This window comes from Hippoglossus hippoglossus, chromosome 13 (assembly GCF_009819705.1).
Source record: "Hippoglossus hippoglossus isolate fHipHip1 chromosome 13, fHipHip1.pri, whole genome shotgun sequence".
Lineage (NCBI taxonomy): Eukaryota > Metazoa > Chordata > Actinopteri > Pleuronectiformes > Pleuronectidae > Hippoglossus > Hippoglossus hippoglossus.
In genome coordinates, this window is record NC_047163.1 from 10714167 (window position 1) to 10735645 (window position 21479).

At 41.6% G+C, this 21479-nt stretch overlaps 3 protein-coding genes across 4 annotated transcripts; 2 read left to right on the forward strand and 1 right to left on the reverse strand.

The window, feature by feature from the left end:
* Window positions 1-1404: 1404 nt before the first annotated feature.
* Window positions 1405-8707, forward strand: lxn (latexin). Of its 2 annotated transcripts, none has more exons than XM_034603721.1 (7): window positions 1405-2294; window positions 5734-5910; window positions 6031-6093; window positions 6944-7115; window positions 7289-7425; window positions 8110-8172; window positions 8456-8707. In XM_034603721.1, the coding sequence occupies exons 1-7, from the start codon at window positions 2136-2138 to the stop codon at window positions 8570-8572; spliced, it is 888 nt and encodes a 295-aa protein (XP_034459612.1). In that variant the 5' UTR covers window positions 1405-2135; the 3' UTR covers window positions 8573-8707. The 2 variants fall into 2 exon arrangements, with proteins under 2 accessions (XP_034459612.1, XP_034459613.1); XM_034603722.1 differs by lacking the exon at window positions 1405-2294 and adding an exon at window positions 5413-5506 and having other exon boundaries at window positions 8456-8693.
* Window positions 2492-21386, reverse strand: gfm1 (G elongation factor, mitochondrial 1). The gene is made up of 18 exons (XM_034603718.1): window positions 21158-21386; window positions 20787-20939; window positions 20566-20698; window positions 18792-18996; window positions 18381-18497; window positions 18046-18196; window positions 17165-17319; window positions 16978-17062; window positions 16718-16855; window positions 14206-14307; window positions 14017-14073; window positions 13781-13918; window positions 13277-13359; window positions 4542-4704; window positions 4248-4392; window positions 3605-3765; window positions 3439-3492; window positions 2492-2987 (listed from the first exon to the last, which is right to left on the reverse strand). The coding sequence occupies exons 1-18, from the start codon at window positions 21230-21232 to the stop codon at window positions 2856-2858; spliced, it is 2247 nt and encodes a 748-aa protein (XP_034459609.1). The 5' UTR covers window positions 21233-21386; the 3' UTR covers window positions 2492-2855.
* Window positions 9756-12615, forward strand: LOC117772527 (latexin-like). The gene is made up of 7 exons (XM_034603723.1): window positions 9756-9890; window positions 10106-10282; window positions 10403-10465; window positions 11294-11465; window positions 11639-11775; window positions 12131-12193; window positions 12484-12615. The coding sequence occupies exons 2-7, from the start codon at window positions 10112-10114 to the stop codon at window positions 12598-12600; spliced, it is 723 nt and encodes a 240-aa protein (XP_034459614.1). The 5' UTR covers window positions 9756-9890; window positions 10106-10111; the 3' UTR covers window positions 12601-12615.
* Window positions 21387-21479: the final 93 nt, after the last annotated feature.

Here is a 21479-nt window from a genome sequence, read left to right on the forward strand (position 1 = left end):
TTTATTGATGATCAAAGGGGGAAGTGTAGTGGAAAATTCAACTGACCAGTGTCTAAGGTATTGGAAATCCCCCTGACCAGGTGTCTAACTGCTGTGATACTGTCTACCTGACAGGATGGAACCCTTACTTGGTGGTGTCTCACTGCTATGACCTTGATCAACAGGGTGCATGCCCTTATTTGGTGATGTTTTTCTTCCAACTGCTACAGCGGACGGACAGACACAGATGATCTCATGTCTTTCATGTCTTTTTTCATATTATGTTTTATGAAACGCCTCTTTGTATAAGTTCTGGCTTTTGTGAACTTGCGGCCAGTTCCATTTTGAGCACCCGTGCTTGTTGTGTAACCTCTGCAGAGTTTACTATTATAAAGACTCAAAGGCAACTCCAGTCTGAGAATTTCATTATTTCAAATCTCAAGATGAATTTCCATCACAGGAGAATTACGTGATTAAGGTGGAAATCCTTAGACAATTTATCAATTATCTGATCAACGGACTAGAAAGGCTACATACAATGTATTTACAGACTTACGAGGCCAACGTTACCTTTGAACTTTAATCAGTTAATTCGTTAGTCTCAGTGAACATTTCTGCCAAATTTGAAATATTCCCTCAAGACATTCTTGAAATATCGTGTTCAAAAGCATGGGACAGGCAGAATGACAGACGGACAAACCGAAAAACGTCTCCACGCTGGCGAGAGACAGGGGCTGAAAAATAAATAAAGTGTCGCCACTATGAGGATCTGTTGTAAACCGAACATCTTTGGGTTTTGGACTTTGCTGAGACAAAACCTGACGTTTATACATTTCACTTTAGACCATAAGAAACAGCGACTGTGAAAATAATTTCCACATTAATCAACAATGAAATAATCCTTAATTTCAGCCTTAATAATGATTCAGAATGGAGGTAAAGTTATTTAACAGGAAAACTAGAGCAGAATAGACTGTCAGTCACCGCTGTGCAAAACAACATCCACCATATCTGTGAAAGTGTTATCCACCTCATCAGCAGTTTGAAGAGTCCCAGGGCACTTGTCTCTCTCTCTCTGCAGTTTCCTCTTCCTCTCATCACTTATCAACTGAACTCAGACAAACGTCTCTGAGCTAAACAGGGGGGGGGGCGCGGGCACGCGATAGTCAACAAAACAATGACACTGCAAGATCCAGCTGTTCTTATTTGACCCTGTGGAGGGATTTTTTTGTGAAGCACTAAGATAAATGGTGTTTCCACTGGTAATATTCTTGGTTCATCAAAAAGAAACACACAACACATTGTTCACAAAGTTTTTAAAACAGGATGAAAATAAACATGATCTTGGTTTTTACAAAGTAGACGTAGATTTGAGAACATGGCAAATTCTGTGGGGGAATCTTCTGTCGTCTATGTCTTATGTCACGCTTACTTTGTTTTAGCTGTCGTCTTGATGTTGCTTAGCTCAACTGGACAGAATTATTATGTCCATCAAGGACAAAGTTTTTGACACTGACCGTTGGTTTGTTTGTTTTTCGGATCCCATGGGGTCTGGAGAGAACCCACTACATATTCGTGTGGATGCAGAATAAGGGGCCCAGACTTTCTTGAACTACTTTTTTTTAAATGGCAAATAAATATTTCTTTTGTTATCAGATAACTTTCTTTTCCTTATATAAATGCATTCTAAGTCAGGAACCTGACAGTCATGTGTAAGCTGGTTCAGCCATGGCGCTCTTCTGAGTCCTGTTCTTCTTTTAGGTCTTGACTTTTGAAGAATTTGTGCTTTAACTAACTCAAATTCCCAGGACGTGTTCATTAGGCTTCAGAAACACAATGTGGAGCCAGAACGAGGCTGCAGCTCATCAGCACATTAACTCGACCTGCGTCATGAGCAGCAGCTGTAATGAGATAACTGTTCCTTTACTTGGAGGCTGACAGCTTGAGTGAGTCGCATTGTTTTGCTAAGACATAAATAAAAAAAAGATGAACAGATCGTGGCAGGAAAACAGCAACAGGATCTTTCCTCACTGCTGCCCCTCCTCCTCCTCCTCCTCTTTATATAACGCCACGCTGACAGGAGGACATTTCCTCGCTCGGATTCTCTCACAGAAGAGGGCATTTCCTTTCCTCGAGCGTTTGTTTTACAGCGTACTATGATGGGTTTGACGATCATTGTATTTCTGGCTTTGTTAACGGGGGTAACCGGGAGCCCTAATGTGACGATCAGACCTGAAGCTGCCTCAGCGGACGACGTGTTGGCTCATTCCAACAGTGTCCCAGAGACTTCAGAGGAAACAGAGATTGTTGGACAGGTGAGAAGGAAGTGACGCACTGATACCTGACTGGTCTTAGTGAGTAGCTGTGTTTCTTTTTGCAGGTTTTGATTTCTAATGTTTTTCGGAGCTTATCACTTGCATTGCACATGTGAGGAATCTGCAGTTAAACTCAGGATGTTGCTTAATTAATGTTTTCCACTAACTGATAATCTGCACAGAAAACAAAACTACACTTTAAAAGAAGGATATTTATCTTTATCTGCACGTATTACTACATCGCAACCATTCTGTACATTGTACAAAAGCCATTACAAGCTCAAGTCGACACTGAGCTTTCCTCACCAATCACCACCTTAACAATGGACTGCAGAGACGAGAGGTCAAACTGTGCTAAATTACAAGTAATAAATACATTATGTGTTTCACAGGGGTCAATTATCAGGAGGGATTTTGTCTTTAACTGCAAAACAAACGTCACAGTTTTGTTTGGCTCCACTGATTTAAAGCCATATTGTCAAGTCTCGCTTGATGCTGGGCAGATAATGTGTCAAAAGACGGGATGGGTGTCAAAAGTCCAACTGAACGAACAGAGAGTCTTCAGTTCTTCCACTTGTTCTTCTTGGCAGGCAGCTGTCCTGTGGCCTCTAAGTATTTGTGGATGAGCTCTTCTTGTGTGGCCGGCAGGCAGGGCTGGTATCTGCTGAAGTCCATGGTGTACTCGCCTTTCCCCTGGATAAACAATGATATAAATGACGTCAGACTTCTCAATACAAACTCTGTGTCCTCACACAGCTGCTTAAATCCAGCTGAGGGGAGCAGATCAACATAATGACTCACTAATCTGAGTCTCCTCCTGTCTGGTTCTTTTAAAGCTTGATAACCGATACAATAACAAAACTGTAAGATAAGTATTTTCTGACTTTGTTTTTGAAAAAGCTTGAACACACAGTTCTCATTATCCTCTTCACTAAACCAAACCTAAAGTCGCCGATATCAGATGCATGTCAGTCTACCAACCAATGTCAAGTAAAGGTAAACGCAGCACACGCAGGTGATGACACAGGACACACAAACATATTTCATGCGCTCCATAAATTACGATGTGAAACTAACTGGATCAAAGACATGAAAGTTGGTTCAGGCTTTCAGGTGTGAAAATTTGCGTTTAGTTTGAACTTACTTCAGTGCTGGAGCGTAGTTCTGTCGCGTAGCCAAACATGTCGTTCAGTGGAATCTGTTGAGAGAACCAGGCCAAAGGTAATCAGGTACAAACGGTGGTGAAGGATGATAAAGACTGAGGATAGTTGGTGCATGTGAACTGGACAAACTGGACAAACTGGACTCACATCAGCGTACAGAGTGAAGTATCCCTCCGCCCCGTCCTGTCCTGTGATGACACCATGACGACGGTTTACACCAGAAATCACTACTCCCTGAAACTCCTGAGGTGCTACTACTTCCACAGACATGATTGGCTCCAGGATGGTCGTTTTGGCCTTTTCCATCGCTGTGGAGACGAGATTGAACGAAACATTAGAATACACCGACGACAATACAGATGAAGAAAACCCAGAATTAAAAGGTTCAGTGTAGGATTTGGTGACATCTAGTGGTGAAGTTGCATGTTGCAGCTGAGTATCCCTCACCCTCCCCTTCCAAACATGGAAGAACCTGTGGTCATCTTACATTGTCATAAACTCAAAAGGTGTTTAGTTTGTCCAGTTTGGGCTAATGTAAAAAACATGGCAGCCTTCGCAGAGAGGACGCGCTCCCGATGTAAATATAAAGTATTTAAATATAAAGGGCCCATTCTAGGCTAAAGAAAAAAACTATTCCTACAATTTAGATGAAAAACACTAGTGAAAACATCACTAGAATTATTTAAAATTGCATTTCTGCCAAAAAGATCCCTTTAACCTAAATCTTACACACTGGACCTTTTTTAAATAAAATGACAAGAGGTCTCATCTCAAGAAACTGAAGGCGCACCTTGCTTTACAGCGCCCTCTCCTGCACGGATGAAGGAGATCTCATTGGAGTCGACCATGTGATGAGCTCCGTCCTCCAGGAGGAATCGGACTCCTGAGATCTTGTGCCCGCTCAGGGGTCCCTTCTCACAGGCCTCCCGGAAGCCCTGAGGCATGATGGGAAAAAATTTGGCAACAATGACAAGAGAAGATGAAAACAAAATTTTGAAAATACAGCTTTGGTTACATAACTTAGTCATTTCACAACTACATAGGTGACTGTGACCACATTAAAGTGAGTAAAATTAGCACACACCTTTTCGACGGCAGGCACAAGCTGCTTCGGGACGTTCGTGCCGACGGTCTGGTCGTCAAATTCCAGCTTGGTGAAATGTTCTGGCTCCAGAGGCTCCAGGACCCCGATAACTTTACCGTACTGTCCAGAGCCACCACTCTGCTTCTTATGGGTGAAGTCAAACCTACAGGAAAGGAGATCAAATATCCATTAATTGAAGCAGGGTGACAATGTGTCACGTTTGAACCTATTTATTTGTGTTTGTTAAGATAAAAAAGGAATACAGGTATTAATCAGTTATTGTTTGATTACCCTCTGCCAAGGAGGTCATGTTTGGTTGGAAGCAAGATAACACAAAAAAACTACTGGACAGATAACCACAAATTATGCAGAGACGTTGATCGGAGAAATCAAGCATATTTAAAAGGACTGAAGGATATCTCAATGGAATCTCCTTCCAATGAGATTTAAAGCTGATTCCTCAATTGGTTTTATTCAGCCAATTGAGAAATCAGCTTTTTTTGGGTCATTTTATTTTGAAATGTGGCACTTAATGCATTTGTCTATATAACAACAAAACACATTAGAAATGAACTATACTAGAACATCATTTTGTTTTTGTAAAGTTAAATGAACAGTGTCTGAAATCAAATGCATTAAACTCTTGACAAGGAATTTTATTTTTATAATTTAATTGCAAAACATTCAAAATTGTTGCTGCAAATCCGACTTATCAATCCATTCGGCTCAAAACATTTTCAGAGGTGTATTCTCTTACATTGCTGCAGATTCTGTAAAGCAGGTAATATAAAAGAAAAGAGCTCTGTCTCTTTAAACAGGGGCCGTCCCCACAGAGCTCTGGTGTCAGAGGAAGTAGGAAGTAATCTTTCATGTTGCAGGAGGAAGAGCAGCTGACTCAGAACAAGGAACACATCAAACTTTCCACCTGACAAATAACTCAGGGAGCCTCAGCTTTTCTGTTACAGGCAAGATCAGACTCTCTGTTATTTACTATTCACATTTCTGAGCTGCTCAACTCTTCGCCATCTACGTTAGCTTCCTTTTCCACTTTGATGGATGTTCTCCTTCTGTCTGAGGCGTTTCTTATGTAAACACAAGTCTACAGCTCCACCCTGCTGAGGGCCAAAGTCTGTCCCTGCTCGTCACCAGCTTCTCTTCTCTTCATTATTTCTTCTCTCATTGTCCACGACAGCAAAACGTGTCGGAGCCGGAGGAGACTTTGGAGGATGTGATGGCGACTGGCGAGCTGAATGCCAATCACTACCCTGCTCAGCGGGCAGCCAAGGTGGTCCAACACTACCTCAACACCCTACACGGCTCGCCATACAGGGTGATCGGCCTGAACAGGGTCCACAGCGGATACGCAGAGGTCAGATGAACTTTACAACGAAAATATGAACACAACTTTATTCTAATCAGCATGTAAACTGATCTAAATACAAAATAAAGCTGAATCCCAAGTTCTGATTGAGGTTTACTTCTCTTTCAGGATGTGGCAGACTCTGGAAGAAAGTATAATCTGGAGATCTCAGTGCAGGACTTCATCAGCAATGTAAGTTTGACTTATTTAACTTTTAATCACATTTTAAAACAGCGATCATCATGATTTTAGATAAAGCCCAGAGTTAATAGTTAGTGTTAAGTAATATGAATCTGTCCTAAGAAATCTTAGGAATACATTTATTTAAAATTTGATCATCTTGGTTTTATCAAATATTAGGTTTTGCACTACACACGACCAGTCCCAGCTGGGGAGACATTAATATACCTATTTTTACATAACTGTTTATATTTTTTGTGCCTTTTTTCCCCAAGTTGTGTTGCATTTTATCTGGACCCCAGGTCTTAATAATTAATGTCATCTTCAAGTAGATTTCATAAATAAGCCTTTATTTTTTATGATTTGAGAGTGACGCTGCTCCTTGATCATGAGCCACGCTCATTGCTGAGGTCTAAATATGAATTGTCTGGATCAGATCATTAAAAACATTTGACCACCCAGTGTGAGCTTTACTTTAGTGCTTATTTGGGTTTGTGTGTCTGTTTTTAATTGAAACTGATTTCTCAAATAAGGTTAGACATTAAATCTATGTTTAGCTGCCTGCATTTACCCTCAGCATTCTAAGAGTTAATAGTCCTGCATTCACATTGTGCTAATGGAAATTAACTGTATTTTGTAAGGTTGAGTTAAAGTTTTGAGGTCACAGTTGTGTAATATGTGGTTTTGGAGTTTTGACTATTTATCAAACTGACAAAAAGGAGGCCAACATTCAATGGTATGAGGATCAGTGTGGTGCAACGCTGACTCACTGGTTGCCATGGTAACATCTGGACCACACCTTTTCCTCTGTACACTCTTCACTGCTTCCTTCTTATCAAACCTGATTTTTTAACTAATCCAGAAAACAGAGAAATGCACTGCAGAGGTTTTGTTTCCGATGGGAGAGCAGCAGCGCCCCCCGCAGGTCCAGGCCTCATTGGAGGAGCTCCCTAAAACCAACACTAAAGCGGAAGAGGAGGCCTTGTTCAAAAAATACAAGACGAACCAAAGTCTGCTGTTGGCAAATTTACCCGGTGAGGACAATAAAACTAACTCTGCATAATGATGCGACTGTTCAACACACAAACACAGTGACTGCACATCAACTGTCTCAAACTGCAGCTTTTGGGGCATTTTAACACTGTTTGAAATTGTGGTTTAAACTCAGTGTTCCTGTTTAACAATTTTAACCCAACGCCTGTTGTAGACAGCTACGGTCACATCGACCCGGACATGGAGCCTTTCTGGCACCTCGGCACCGTGGCCTCCAGCTTCATCATGCTGAATGAATCCACTGAAAACACACTGTACAACATGGCTCAGGTGGCCAACATCACACAGCTGGTAGGTTGAACGCTCCATCGGTAAAGAGGGTTAATTGTTGTTTTTTGATCAAAGCACTTTACAATATTAATGGAAACAGGATTTTTTACAATGTTTATCTGAAAACCACCTGATTTCACATATTAACTAAAATTACCCCTAACTCCTTCAATTGTGCAGCTCTGCCAACCAATGCAGTTTCAGTCTACACACATTGTTTTCCCCAACTCGTTTCATAACATATGCAACTTCAGTATTTTTTTTGGGGTGAATTGTGAATTATCAATATATTGACGACTGGTGTTCAACCACCAAAATCCGATCAGTTTCTTTAAGTCCCAGTGCACAATGCAAATTTAAGGAAACTCAATCAAGGCATTGACATTTAATATTCACAATGGGACAGACGTCTATAAACGTATGTACGGATAGACAGCACAAAAAAATGCCATTGGCTGTCCCTGAGGCGTAAGAAAAAACGGTCTGACTATTTAAATCAATTTCTACACATGTATAAATTGTCTAATTCTCCTTTTTTAAAGGGCAAAATCTACAATGAATGTAAAGTGCACTGTTCATATTCAGCTGTAGAGCACAGAAAGAGCTTCTCCACAATCTGTTCAATACATTTGGTCATCAGGTGCATTTCACCTGTAATGTCTGTTTTTTGACTCAGTTTCTAATATTTTTCCTCGTCTGCTGCAGAAAATTGAGAACGACCAGCTGAAGTTTGACTACCACGTTCTGCTGCATGAGATGATCTCCCAGGTATCTTACAACTATTCTCATCATGAGCAAATATTTAAATCTATTAATGTATCTACATACAGACAACTATATATCTAAGCAAATAATTCGTGGTACAAGATGGAACAGAAAAAACATTGATACATAACTAAACTGATAATTTGCTTCTAAGAATAATCTTAATGAAGCCGCAAATTCCAGCATTAAAGGCATCTTGCATGAATTTCATCTTCAACACTGAGTCTTGTGTTAAACTGCTATGATGTGAAAATCAGTCTCATTATCTGGTGTCTGTTATTTGTAGGAGATCATTCACTGGAAGCTGCTGTTCACCTGGTCTCCTCCAGAGGGAGTTAAAGTGCTGCAGATGGAGCAGCTTCCTAACAGTCATCACTATGAAACCCCCCAGAACAAAAACTAACCTGCCGACAGTCGTCACATTACCACCAAGGAAAAGTTCAGTTTATTTCAGGGGTCACAAATGATGACATGATATCTTTCCACTGTACTTTTGGTTGGTTCTATTTTGTCTAAAATAAACGGTTTATAAATGATATTGCTGAGTTTCCAACTGTGTACAAAGTCATATTCAATCTCTGAAGACTCATTCATATTTAAAATATACAGACCAGAAGCACATCATAGTCAAGAGTGGTTTACCTCAATCCAGCAGAGGACGCTCACTATCAGCTTGACCTGTAGCCTGCTTTCTTGCCCCCTAGAATTTCCGGTCTGCGGTTGTATGCCTCCGCCAACCAGTGCAGTTTCTGTGCACATATTTCTACATACTTTTATTCCAGATTCGTATAAAGGTCACTGTAACACTTACCTTTGACAACTGAAACATAAACAATATCTTTGAGTCCAAGTGACAACTGATCAAAAGTTGAACAAAGTCACTCAAGCAGTCTTGAAATATCACAGTCAAGAGGCTAAAGAGGCTTTTTTGAAGCCACCTTGACCTTTGACCACTGAACTCGAATCAATTTATCAGTGAGTCAAAGTGAATTGTGCCAGATGTGCCAGAAGTCCTAATATGCCACATTCACAGCAACATGAGGTCACTGTGACCTTGAAATTCGACCTCCAGGCACCAAAATCGAATCAGTTCATCTTTGAGTCCAAGTGAAATTTGAAGAAATTCCCTCACACTGATCTTAAGATATCACGTTCAAGAAAATCATAAACATAGTTTGTGAGGCCACCGTGACCTTTGGCTACAAAAATCAAGTGAGTTAATCCTTGAGTCCAAGTGAATGTTCGAGCCAAATGTCACAGGATTCCTTCACAAGACAAAATATGTGCTATGTGAGGTCACTGGGACCATTGACGACCAATGGTTCCAAGTGAATATTTGTACCAAACTTGAGGACATTCCCTCAGGCTTTCTGAGTTTCTGAAAACAAGTGCATTAAACTCTTGACAAGGAATTTCTTTTTAGAATTTAATTGCAAAACATGTCAAATTTTTCCTGCAAATCCGACTGATAAAACAGTCGGCTCAAAACATTTTCAGAGGTGTATTCTCCTGCATTGTTACGTGTTCTGTAAAGCAGATATTATAAAAGAAAAGAGCTCTGTCTCTTTAAACAGGGGCCATCCCCATAGAGCTCTCGTGTTCCGTGGAAGTAGGAAGTCATCTTTCGTGTTGCAGGAGGAGCAGCTGACTCAGAACAAGGAACACATCAAACTTTCCACCTGACAAGTAACTGTCAGGGAGCCTCAGCCTTTCTGTTACAGGCAAGATCAGACTCTCTGTTATTTACTATTCACATTTCTGCTTTTCTGAGCTGCTCAACTCTTCACCATCTACGTTAGTTTCCTTTTCCACTTTGATGGATGTTCTCCTTCAGTCTGAGGTGTTTCTCATCTAAACACAAGTCTACAGCCCCACCCCTGCTGAGGATCAAAGACTGTCCCTGCTCGACACCAGCTTCTCTCATTGTCCACAACAGCAAGACATGTCAGTGCCGGAGGAGACTTTGGAGGATGTGATGGCGACTGGCGAGCTGAATGCCAATCACTACCCTGCTCAGCGGGCAGCCAAGGTGGTCCAACACTACCTCAACACCCTACACGGCTCGCCATACAGGGTGATCGGCCTGAACAGGGTCCACAGCGGATACGCAGAGGTCAGATGAACTTTACAACGAAAATATGAACACAACTTTATTCTAATCAGCATGTAAACTGATCTAAATACAAAATAAAGCTGAATCCCAAGTTCTGATTGTGGTTTACTTCTCTTTCAGGATGTGGCAGACTCTGGAAGAAAGTATAATCTGGAGATCTCAGTGCAGGATTTCATCAGCAATGTAGGTTTGACTTATTTAACTTTTAATCACATTTTTAGACAGCGATCATCATGATTTTAGATAAAGCCCAGAGTTAATAGTTGGTCTTAAGTAATATGAATCTGTCCTAATAAATCTTAGGAATACATTTATTTAAAATTTGATCATCTTGGTTTTATCAAATATTAGGTTTTGCACTACACCCGACCAGTCCCAGCTGGGGAGACATTAATATACCTATTTTTACATAACTGTTTATATTTTTTGTGCCTTTTTTCCCCAAGTTTTGTTGCATTTAATCTGGACCCCAGGTCTTAATAATGAATGTCATCTTCAAGTAGATTTCATAAATAAGCCTTTATTTTTTATAATTTGAGAGTGACGCTGCTCCTTGATCATGAGCCACGCTCATTGCTGAGGTCTAAATATGAATTGTCTGGATCAGATCATTAAAAACATTTGACCACCCAGTGTGAGCTTTACTTTAGTGCTTATTTGGGTTTGTGTGTCTGTTTTTGCATTCAAACTGATTTCTCAAATAAGGTTAGACATTAAATCTATGTTTAGCTGCCTGCATTTACCCTCAGCATTCTAAGAGTTAATAGTCCTGCATTCACATTGTGCTATGGAAATTAACTGTATTTTGTAAGGTGGAGTTAAAGTTTTGAGGTCACAGTTGTGTAATATGTGGTTTTGGAGTGATCAGGTACGACCAGTTTTGACAATATTTATCAAACTGACAAAAAGGGGGCCAACATTCAGTGGTTTGAGGATCAATGTGATGCAACGCTGACTCACTGGTTGCCATGGTAACATCTGGATCACACTTTTTTTTTTAAACTAATCCAGAAAACAGAGAAATGCACTGCAGAGGTTTTATTTCTGAGGGGAGAGCAGCAGCGCCCCCCGCAGGTCCAGGCCTCATTGAAGAAGCTCCCTAAAACCAACACTAAAGCGGAAGAGGAGGCCTTGTTCAAAAAATACAAGACGAACCAAAGTCTGCTGTCGGCAAATTTACCCGGTGAGGACAATAAAACTAACTCTGCGTAATGATGCGACTGTTCAACACACAAACACAGTGACTGCACATCAACTGTCTCAAACTGCAGCTTTTGGGGCATTTTAACACTGTTTGAAATTGTGGTTTAAACTCAGTGTTCCTGTTTAACAATTTTAACCCAACGCCTGTTGTAGACAGCTACGGTCACATCGACCCGGACATGGAGCCTTTCTGGCACCTCGGCACCGTGGCCTCCAGCTTCATCATGCTGAATGAATCCACTGAAAACACACTGTACAACATAGCTCAGGTGGCCAACATCACACAGCTGGTAGGTTGAACGCTCCATCGGTAAAGAGGGTTAATTGTTGTTTTTTGATCAAAGCACTTTACAACAGTAATGGAAACAGGATTGGCCATTGGCTGTCTCTGAGGCATTAAACAACAGTCTGACTATTTAAATCAATTTCTACACATGTATAAATTGTCTAATTCTCCTTCCTTTAAAGGGCAAAATCTACAATGAAGGTAAAGTGCACTGTTCATATTCAGCTGTAGAGCACAGAAAGAGCTTCTCCACAATCTGTTCAATACATTTGGTCATCAGGTGCATCAGAGGTGCAACATTCTCGCCTGTAATTTCTGTTTTTGACTCAGTTTCTAATATTTTAACTTGTCTGCTGCAGAAAACTGAGAACGACCAGCTGAAGTTTGACTACCACGTACTGCTGCATGAGATGATCTACCAGGTATCTTACAACTATTCTCATCATCAGCAAATATTTAAATCTATCAATTTATCTACATTCAGACAACTATATATTTAAGCAAATAATCAAAAACATTGATACATAACTAAATTGATCATTTGTTTCTAAGAATAATCTCTTAATGAAGCAGCAAATTTCAGCATTAAAGGCATCTTGCATGAATTTCATCTTCAACATCAATGACTTCAGAAGAAGATCATCACTGAGTCTCGTGTTAAACTGCTATGATGTGAAAATCGGTCTCATTATCTGGTATCTGTTATTTGTAGGAGATCATTCACTGGCAGCTGCTGTTCACCTGGTCTCCTCCAGAGGGAGTTAAAGTGTTGCAGATGGAGAAGCTTCTTCCAAGTCATCACCATGAAACCAACCAGAACAAAAACTAACCTGCCGACAGTCGTCACACTACCACCAAGGAAAAGTTCAGTTTATGTCACAAATGATGACATGATATCTTTCCACTGTACTTTTGGTTGGTTCTATTTTGTCTAAAATAAACGGTTTATAAATGATATTGCTGAGTTTCCAGCTGTGTACAAAGTCATATTCAATCTCTAAAGACTCATTCAAATTTAAAATATACAGACCAGAAGCACATCACAGACAAGAGTAGTTTACCTCAATCCAGCAGAGGGCGCTCACTATCAGCTTGACCTGTAGCCTGCTTTCTTGCCCCCTAGAATTTCCGGACTGCGGTTGTATGCCTCCGCCAACCAGTGCAGTTTCTGTGCACATATTTCTACATACTTTTATTCCAGATTCGTATAAAGGTCACTGTAACATTTACCTTTGACAACTGAAACACAAACACTATCTTTGAGTCCAAGTGACAACTGATCAAAAGTTGAAGAAATTCACTCAAGCAGTCTTGAAACATCACAGTCAAGAGGCTAAAGAGGCTTTTTTGAAGCCACCTTGACCTTTGACCACTGAACTCAAATCAATTTAACAGTGAGTCAAAGTGAATTGTGCCAGATGTGCCACAAGTCCTAATATGTCACATTCACAGTAACTAGAGGACCACCCGGAAACAAATGTGTGTATTAGGAGATCAGGACTTACGGTACAGCACCGGTGATTGTCTCTCTGAAAGCCACTTTGGGTTTCCCCATCACACAGAGACAGTTGTATTCCCTCTCCATCCTCTGAAACAACAAACCAAGACAAAGCCACACAGAAAACGCAGGTTAGATATATTAGATTTACAGAAAAACATTTTATTCAAGCATAAGAAAAAACAACTGTTTAAATGTTTGTCTGATTTCTCTGAGGTTTGTTCATTTTAGCTCAGTAGCACTTGATTTGAGGTGCAAGAGTCTTGTTAGTCACAATAATTCAGACTTGACATTTATTTTATGGGATGGAGACAGACAATGGAAAATACTTCTCATAGGAAGGTTTATAACCAGCGGAGTTGAGTTGTTCAGACTTTTCACAGACTAAATACCTCCAGTGTCTGTAGTAAAATGAAAAACACTGGATGACCTGCACCCTCAGAGCACGACTGAGTTACCCTGACATTATTAAACAGTGCATCATTAAGCTCAACACTGTCTGACCCGGTACCTGCGAGTAGATTTCCAGATGCAGCTCGCCCATTCCTGAGATGATGGTTTCTTTGCTCTCGGTGTCGTAATGAACTCTGAAGGTCGGATCCTCTCTGGTGAAACGGTTGATGCCTTTGGAGAATTTGTCCAGGTCGTTCTGTACAGATACAAGAGAGAAAAGAGTTGTTGATGCTACTTTGACTCTAGTGTTAGATTTTTGCAGATCATATGGATGAAATGAAGGACTTTTTTTACCTTGACTGCTGGCTTCATTGACATGGAAATGACAGGCTCTGGGATGTGAATGGACTCCTGTGGCACAAAGTGGTTTAACAATGATCACAAGATCCTGTTTATATCACTGAGTAAAGACAGAATATCCAAACCCAAGCTTTTTACTCTTTGACCCATCTTTTGTTCAGTGAACACATTAAAGCTCCTCACCATTGAGAGGTTAGCGCTGGTCCTGGATGTGAAAGTGTCTCCACTGGCACAGTCGATCCCAAAAAGGGCACAAATATCTCCTGCATACACTTCATCCACATCCTTAAACAGCCGGGATGGAAAGAGAAGAAGGGAAATAAAAAAGGACAAGAGTTTAATTTCAGGACTGATGCCTTCATGTGATGTCGTAATAATCTGAGAAATTAGTTCACGCCTGAGAAAATTCACTAAACAAGACCTAAAGTCAGAGCAACTCAGGAAGTTAGCAAACATTTTGGTTCAAAATTTGCTGACATCACTTATTACCCAATAAACATAACTAACTGGGACCAATTTTTACGGTTTACGTATGTTTATATGATTAGCAAGCATATATTTTAATAATAATCTTTATTGTATAGCATCTTTCATCCAAGAAATGCTGCTCAAAGTGCTTTACATACAATATAGATAAAAACATGTTGATAAAAACATGTTAAAATGTAATTCATACAAGAGAACAGATTTTAAGAAACATAACAGGAAAGAAAATGACATACAATTAAATTTAAAAATGCATAAAAACTGAAAAGAAAGAAAGTGATACAAATTATAAAAGCACAGGAGTGTGGCCAAGTGCAAGATCTATAACGGCTGAAGCCAAGATGTTTTACGTTTTCTTTTAAAGACGTTTACTGGAATAGCTTATCTATAGATATCTAGTGGCAGTCTGTTCCACAACTTTGGAGCGTAGTTTACAAAAGCTGCATCTTCGATTTTCTTTCTGCTGTTGTTGGGAACCTCTAATAGACTTGCTGCAGATGATCTCAGTTAACTAGAGAGTAAGTTTTAAGTTATTTATACATCAGCTTCCATACGTTAACTTCAAAGCACACCAAAGTTGGATAAACGACTTCACAACTCAGGCAATGGGAGCTTTCGAGGAGCTTGTGAATGCAAATATATAAACATTTAAAGGGGACATAGCATGCAAATTCCACTTTGTTAGTGCTTCTACAGGTTAATGTGGGTATCTGGCATGTCTACCAACCCAAAAACTCTGGGGAAAAAACACTCGCGCGTTTTGTTATAGTTCCTCTAAGTCAGAAACGTCATGCTTGAGCGACTCGATTGCGCTTCCTGGGTATTGTGTCGTAACAAGGAACTGGAAGTCTCCCTACATGGTCTTGGCCCCCCCCCCCCGTCCCCCCACACTCGTTACTTCCGGGTTTACACCGGAGGCTGCGAGGCAGCGCAGCGCCGTTCCCAAGCACGCAGCTGCCTGGCTGTTCACACGGGACGAGCATTTCTCCGCTGGTCAGCCCGCGATTCACTCACATGTGGCATTTGTCTGGATCGTTGGGACTGGGAGGCTGCAGCAGCTGCTCGGGAGCGACCGCTCGCTCTCCCGTGCGTGAGCTGGAATTTGTGTCAGCGCCACACAGCCAACAGTGTGGAAGACTTCCGCAGTGTTCAGCGCTACTGTAACCCCCGAACCCCGACATTCAACGGGTACAACAACAAGCGGAGAAAGCAGAATCGCGGGCTGACCTTATATATACAGTCTATGGGGCTGACCAGCGCGGAGAAATGCTCGTCCCGTGTGAACAGCCAGGCGGCTGCGCGCTTGAGAACGGCGCTGCGCTGCCTCGCAGCGGTCCTCCACACTGCCAGCTGTGTGGAAGACTTCCGCAGTGTTCAGCTCTACTGTACGCCGGGTTACAGTAGTTACGCCGGGGTACACCGGACGCGGAAGCGCCGCTGCGAGGCAGCGCAGCGCCGTTCTCCAGCACGCAGCCGCCTGGCTGTTCACACGGGACGAGCATTTCTCCGCTGGTCAGCCCCATAGACTGTATATATAAGGTCAGCCCGCGATTCTGCTTTCTCCGCTTGTTGTTGTACCCGTTGAATGTCGGGGTTCGGGGGTAAATGATGGTCTTCATAGCCCCCCCCACCCCTCTCTTTCTCTCTCTGTCTGTCTGCTTGTGTGCTGGTAGTGGATGGGCAGAGGGGGACATTTAATTATGTGATTGGGAAAATTAAAACTCCAGGACAACAGAAGGGGAATACAAAGTATGGGATGCATATTTGATAATTTATATCATATAAAATATGTAATTTATATCGTTTAAAATCATGGGGGGGGAGGGGGGAGCTGGCTCATTAGCATTTAAAGGAACAGGCACTCAAAACAGGTCACTCTGTGGAGGGCTGTTTTATACAGGGTAAAAAGGGTGCTGTTTTATATGATCCTTGTGGTATTTTGACCAAAGTATGTTACAGACATTTCATTAAGACCCCAAGGAACCATATCAACTTGTGGTAAAATGGGCATGCTATGTCCCCTTTAAAATATCTTGTTGATATTTCATGTCTTGATGCATGATGGAAATGTGGTCGTTATCTTCACACTTGACAGGAACCAAAAAGAGGAACCTGACTGTTTTGACGTATCATGTTTTGATGCTATTTCACTTTTAAAAAACCACAGATGGAAAACTGTGTCCGCTGACGCCCACCGGTTTATTCTCACCTCCATCTGGTTGGCGTGGAGACGCACGAGCCTCTGAACTCTGACCCTTTTGCTGGTGCGTGTGTTGTAGATGTATTCTCCTTTCTTCAGACAGCCCTGGTACACCCGCACATATGTCAGCTGACCGAACCTTCCAGCCTGTTGTTGAGAGAAACCAGAGGAAACAACAAAGCATGAGAGAACGCGACGTTCCTGTTGAGAAAAAAACTGCAGAAATGAAGAAGTTATTAAGAGGACGTGAGACAAAACTTATCTCTCACCTCCAGTTTGAAGGCCAGACCAACGTAAGGTTTTACATCGTCTCTTGCCGGGTCCATTTGAAGCTTCGTTGTTTCATTAGTATCTCTAACATGATGAAAAACTCACTGGTCAAAATAAATCAGATGTAATTTCATCCACTATTACTATTTAAACAGACACTTTAAACAAATGGACACCCCCACTCACTCGTCATTGAGGATAGCATAGTTTTTGACCTCAGTGGGGTTGGGTAGGTAATCCAGCACAGCGTCCAGCAGAGGCTGAACCCCCTTGTTTTTCAGCGCCGTGCCCACCAACACTGGGCTGAAGAGACGCTGCACCGTGGCTCTGCGGATTGCAGCCTGCGGGACAACACAGGGACAAAACACTGAGGGACAGTTGTAGGCTTTAAATGTTTTATTTTTATTCTTCAGTCAAACACAGAGAGTTCTTGTCCCAGTTTGTAATTGATGGTATTATGAATGATTTTCGAAGCCTTTGTTTGTCCATTTTTGCAATCTCTTGTTTTGAACGCAAATTGATCAAAGTTGGATGTCAAAGATGTCTCATTGTATTATTATATTTTATTAGCCACACGAGCAGCGTGACTTGGTCCACCACTCTGATGCAGACTGAAATAGCACAGAGTGACTTTCCTCTAGCGCCACTTGCAGATTGACATTTGTGGTTTAAAGTGAAAAGGTCTCCACAGTGTTTTTACATTTGTGCAATAGGTTATAAATTTCATGCTGCTTTGGTTTTCTGTCCTCACATCTGACTGATATTATTCTTCCATTCAGCGTGAACGCAATGCATTATGGTAGATATTTCGAGGTTATAGACCATCGGTTGTTTTAGGATTCCATACGTCCAATAAGTAGTGTGTAGCAATTCTCACTAAACATTCGCACAGCACCACAAAATGGCCAACTCACTTTACAGACTACTGACTATATAATGAGAAGCGATTGATTTCAGACCCAGACTCTGAGTCTGGTTTGCTTGTAAAGTCAGGACATAACAATTATTCAAACTAAGATGAATCAACCATATGTCAAAGGTTTCAAATGCTCTTGAAAGACACAAACCTTCAAGTCTTCATTGGTGGGAATTTTTTCCTCCAAAAACATCTCTCCCAAGACTTCGTCCGAGTTGGCCACACACTCCACCAGTTCCTGCCTCCGGTCTGTGGCCTCGGCACGAAATTCAGCAGGGATCTCATCATAGCGGATATTTTGACTGCAGGGAGGAAGACAGAGTTTGAGCTGGTTTCATATTGCTCAAGAACAAGAGTAAGTCTGTCTTCTAACACTCTCATTCATGGTAATAAACTATGCTAGCTGTTAAAAAACAGAAAAATCAAATGATAGTGAGATAGAAACAGATTTCTTCATGGAAAAGGAACCGGTGGAGAATCTCTTACCCAAATGGTCCTTCAAAGTACATGCTCCGCTCCTGTACCAGGTCAATGATGCCGCGAATGTTTCCCTCCAGGCCAATGGGGATGCTCACAAAGGCTGCGTTGTGGTTCAGTTTAGTTCTGGGGGGAAAGATACAAAAATGTGAAAACCACAGTTGCTTGTATCGATGTCAGGTTTATTTATGGTATTTTGGAGAAAACATGTAGATTTTCAGTCTGATCTGGGATCTTTGCTGCAATATCATGATATGGGATATTTGGGGATTTTTCCAAACATATTCACGTGGCTCATGATTAAAGCCATGTTACTTACTCAATGTTAATACTGTTACACTATCGCCCTGATCTGTGTAAAACTGTTGTGTAACAGGCGTGTTTCTGTATCCAAGCATCCAGCTCAGTCTCATGTTCTACCTCAGCTGCTGCAGGGCTCGGACGGGGTTGGCACCAGATCGGTCCAGCTTGTTGATGAAGGTGAGGAAGGGCACGTTGTAGCGTTTCATCTGTCTGTTCACGGTCAGGGTCTGGCACTGAACGCCTCCCACGGCGCACAGAACCAGCACGGCCCCGTCCAGCACACGCAGCGCTCGCTCCACTTCAATGGTAAAGTCCACGTGACCTGGGCGGCACAAAGCGCATGTTGACATTTAGACATCCAGGAAAGTAAACACGACTGAGTGAGACCTTTGAGATGTGTACTAAAGTCTATTTGTCTCTTCGACAACATACTTTGATCACAAGCATGGAAGTGACTTATATTTCCTTCCGTTATTACATTACAGTAACTTCTTCTGTTCTTTTTTTACATTCTGTAGCATTTTGAAGCATCTTTGAGGAACTCTTTGTCACCACTAAACATTAAAAAGACAAATAACAAGAAGAGAAATGGGGGCAGTCTCCGCAGCACGTTTATACTCAGCATTTAACTGCGTAATAAGTGTATTTAACAGCAACTGCACATTCATTATAATGTAGAAATGGTTTTCCTTCACAACATGGTTGACTGTGAGGGCACTGACCTTCCAGAAAAGACATGAGAATCAACCTTTACCTTGTTTTGCACAACATTTTCTAGCTTCCTCTTTATGATCTAAAACAATTCAGTGGAAAATCTGACGTCTTAGTCACATAATACCCATTTATAACTATTCTCTTTTTGAATAAGTACTTTTTAAAGTCAATATTTTAAACAATATTTAAATAAAAGGTCTTTTCACTGGTACTGTACTATTAACATTTGTGAATAGTTTAAGTTTGTGAAATTAACCATAGTGATGTCATCATCATGGTTATCTTACGTTGGGCTTGGAGGCTTTGAATTGAGAGGCTGCATCACAAACTGAGGGCATTTGGATTTACAGACATTTACCAGGCAGAGGGAGTCTTATGAAAAGATATTGTCAAATTGCATTGTGGGAAATGCAGTATCCAGTTGTCTGGAGCTTGTACCTTACTAAGGAACAAAAGTTATGATATCACTGCCTCTGCTGTGTCATGTTTGTTCATTCAGGGTTTATGTTTCATCAGCGTTTGTTTGTCTGTTATTTGGCAGAATTACATAAAAACTAATGGACGGATTTGAACGAAAACTTGGTGGAAGGATGTGTTATGGGTCAGGGATGAACACATTAAACCTTAGTGTGGATCTGGAATCAGGGGGAAGATTCAGGAGTTTTCCCCCACTTTCTTTAACACTGTGAGACAGGGCCTTGACATTTTCCTCGATTTCTCAGAGTATAAATCTTGGATCTTGATGGGAAAAAAAATCTGACATGTTTAGGGGACTGATATTTACTATTGTGAGAAGTTTGATGCAGATCCAAATAAAAACACAGATCTAGTGAATTTACATAATGTTTCATGAAGGGGACTGTTTGGCTTTGGTGGAGGTAAACGCTCTACTTAGTGAAATTCTGGTTGTATGTAAAACCTTAACTAATAACTGATATCTACATCTGTCAGATGACTGTAGTAGAGTAAAAAGTGCAGTATTTCCTCCTGGAATGTAGTAGAATAGAAGAATAAAGATGGAGTACAATAGAAATACTCAGGTTAGGTTTAGATATCTGAAAATTACAGTTACAGTAATTGAGTAAATGTACTTAATACCATTCAACTGCTGATCAACAGGGATACAAAGCACATTCCTGTCCCATTAGGCCTCAGGTGGGGGTCGAACTCTGAGTACCTGGTGTGTCAATGATGTTGATGTTGTGGTTCTTCCACATGGTGAATGTGGCAGCTGACTGGATGGTGATGCCTCTCTGTCTCTCCAGCTCCATGGAGTCCATGGTGGCTCCAACACCGTCCTTCCCCTTCACCTGCAGAGAGGAGGGACCACAGCTCGGTACTGCACATTGTGACCCGTTAACCTGGATACATGATGCATACACCGGACATGCCGCTCACCTCGTGAATCTCCGCTATCCTGCCCGTGTAGAAGAGCACTCGCTCGGTCAGGGTGGTCTTCCCCGAGTCGATGTGAGCGGAGATGCCGATGTTGCGGATCATCTCGTTGGGGACGACACCGGAGGAGCATGTCCGACAGCTGTTGATGAGCACCTGGAGAAACAACACACACACACACACACACACACACACACACACACACACACACACACACACACACACACACACACACACACACACACACACACACACACACACACACACACACACACACAGAGAGAGAGAGAGAGAGAGAGAGAGAGAGAGAGAGAGGGTCAATACTCGACCCACTCCACAGATCTGGACTCAGCTTGGTACAAATTCAGTTCTACCTTCTTAACAGTGACGCCTCTTGGTGCCAAAAGATGCGTTTTGGCCAAACACAGACCCGCTTTTAAAACTCTCATTGTGACAAACAGCTCGGCCGGACCAAGGGTGGTCTTATTCCTCCTTTAGCACGACCCCAAGATCCCACAGCTCCTACAAGCCGGTGAATGTCACGCCGAAGCTCTGATGGCCGCTTGTGCGACACTACTTCCGCGTCTACGGCAACTCCGATGTGCAAAAAAGTATAAATGTGCGCGTGATTTTAATAAAGAACAGCGCCACCTTGCAAAAAAAAAACTAAATAGGAACATGCTGCTTTCGAATGCT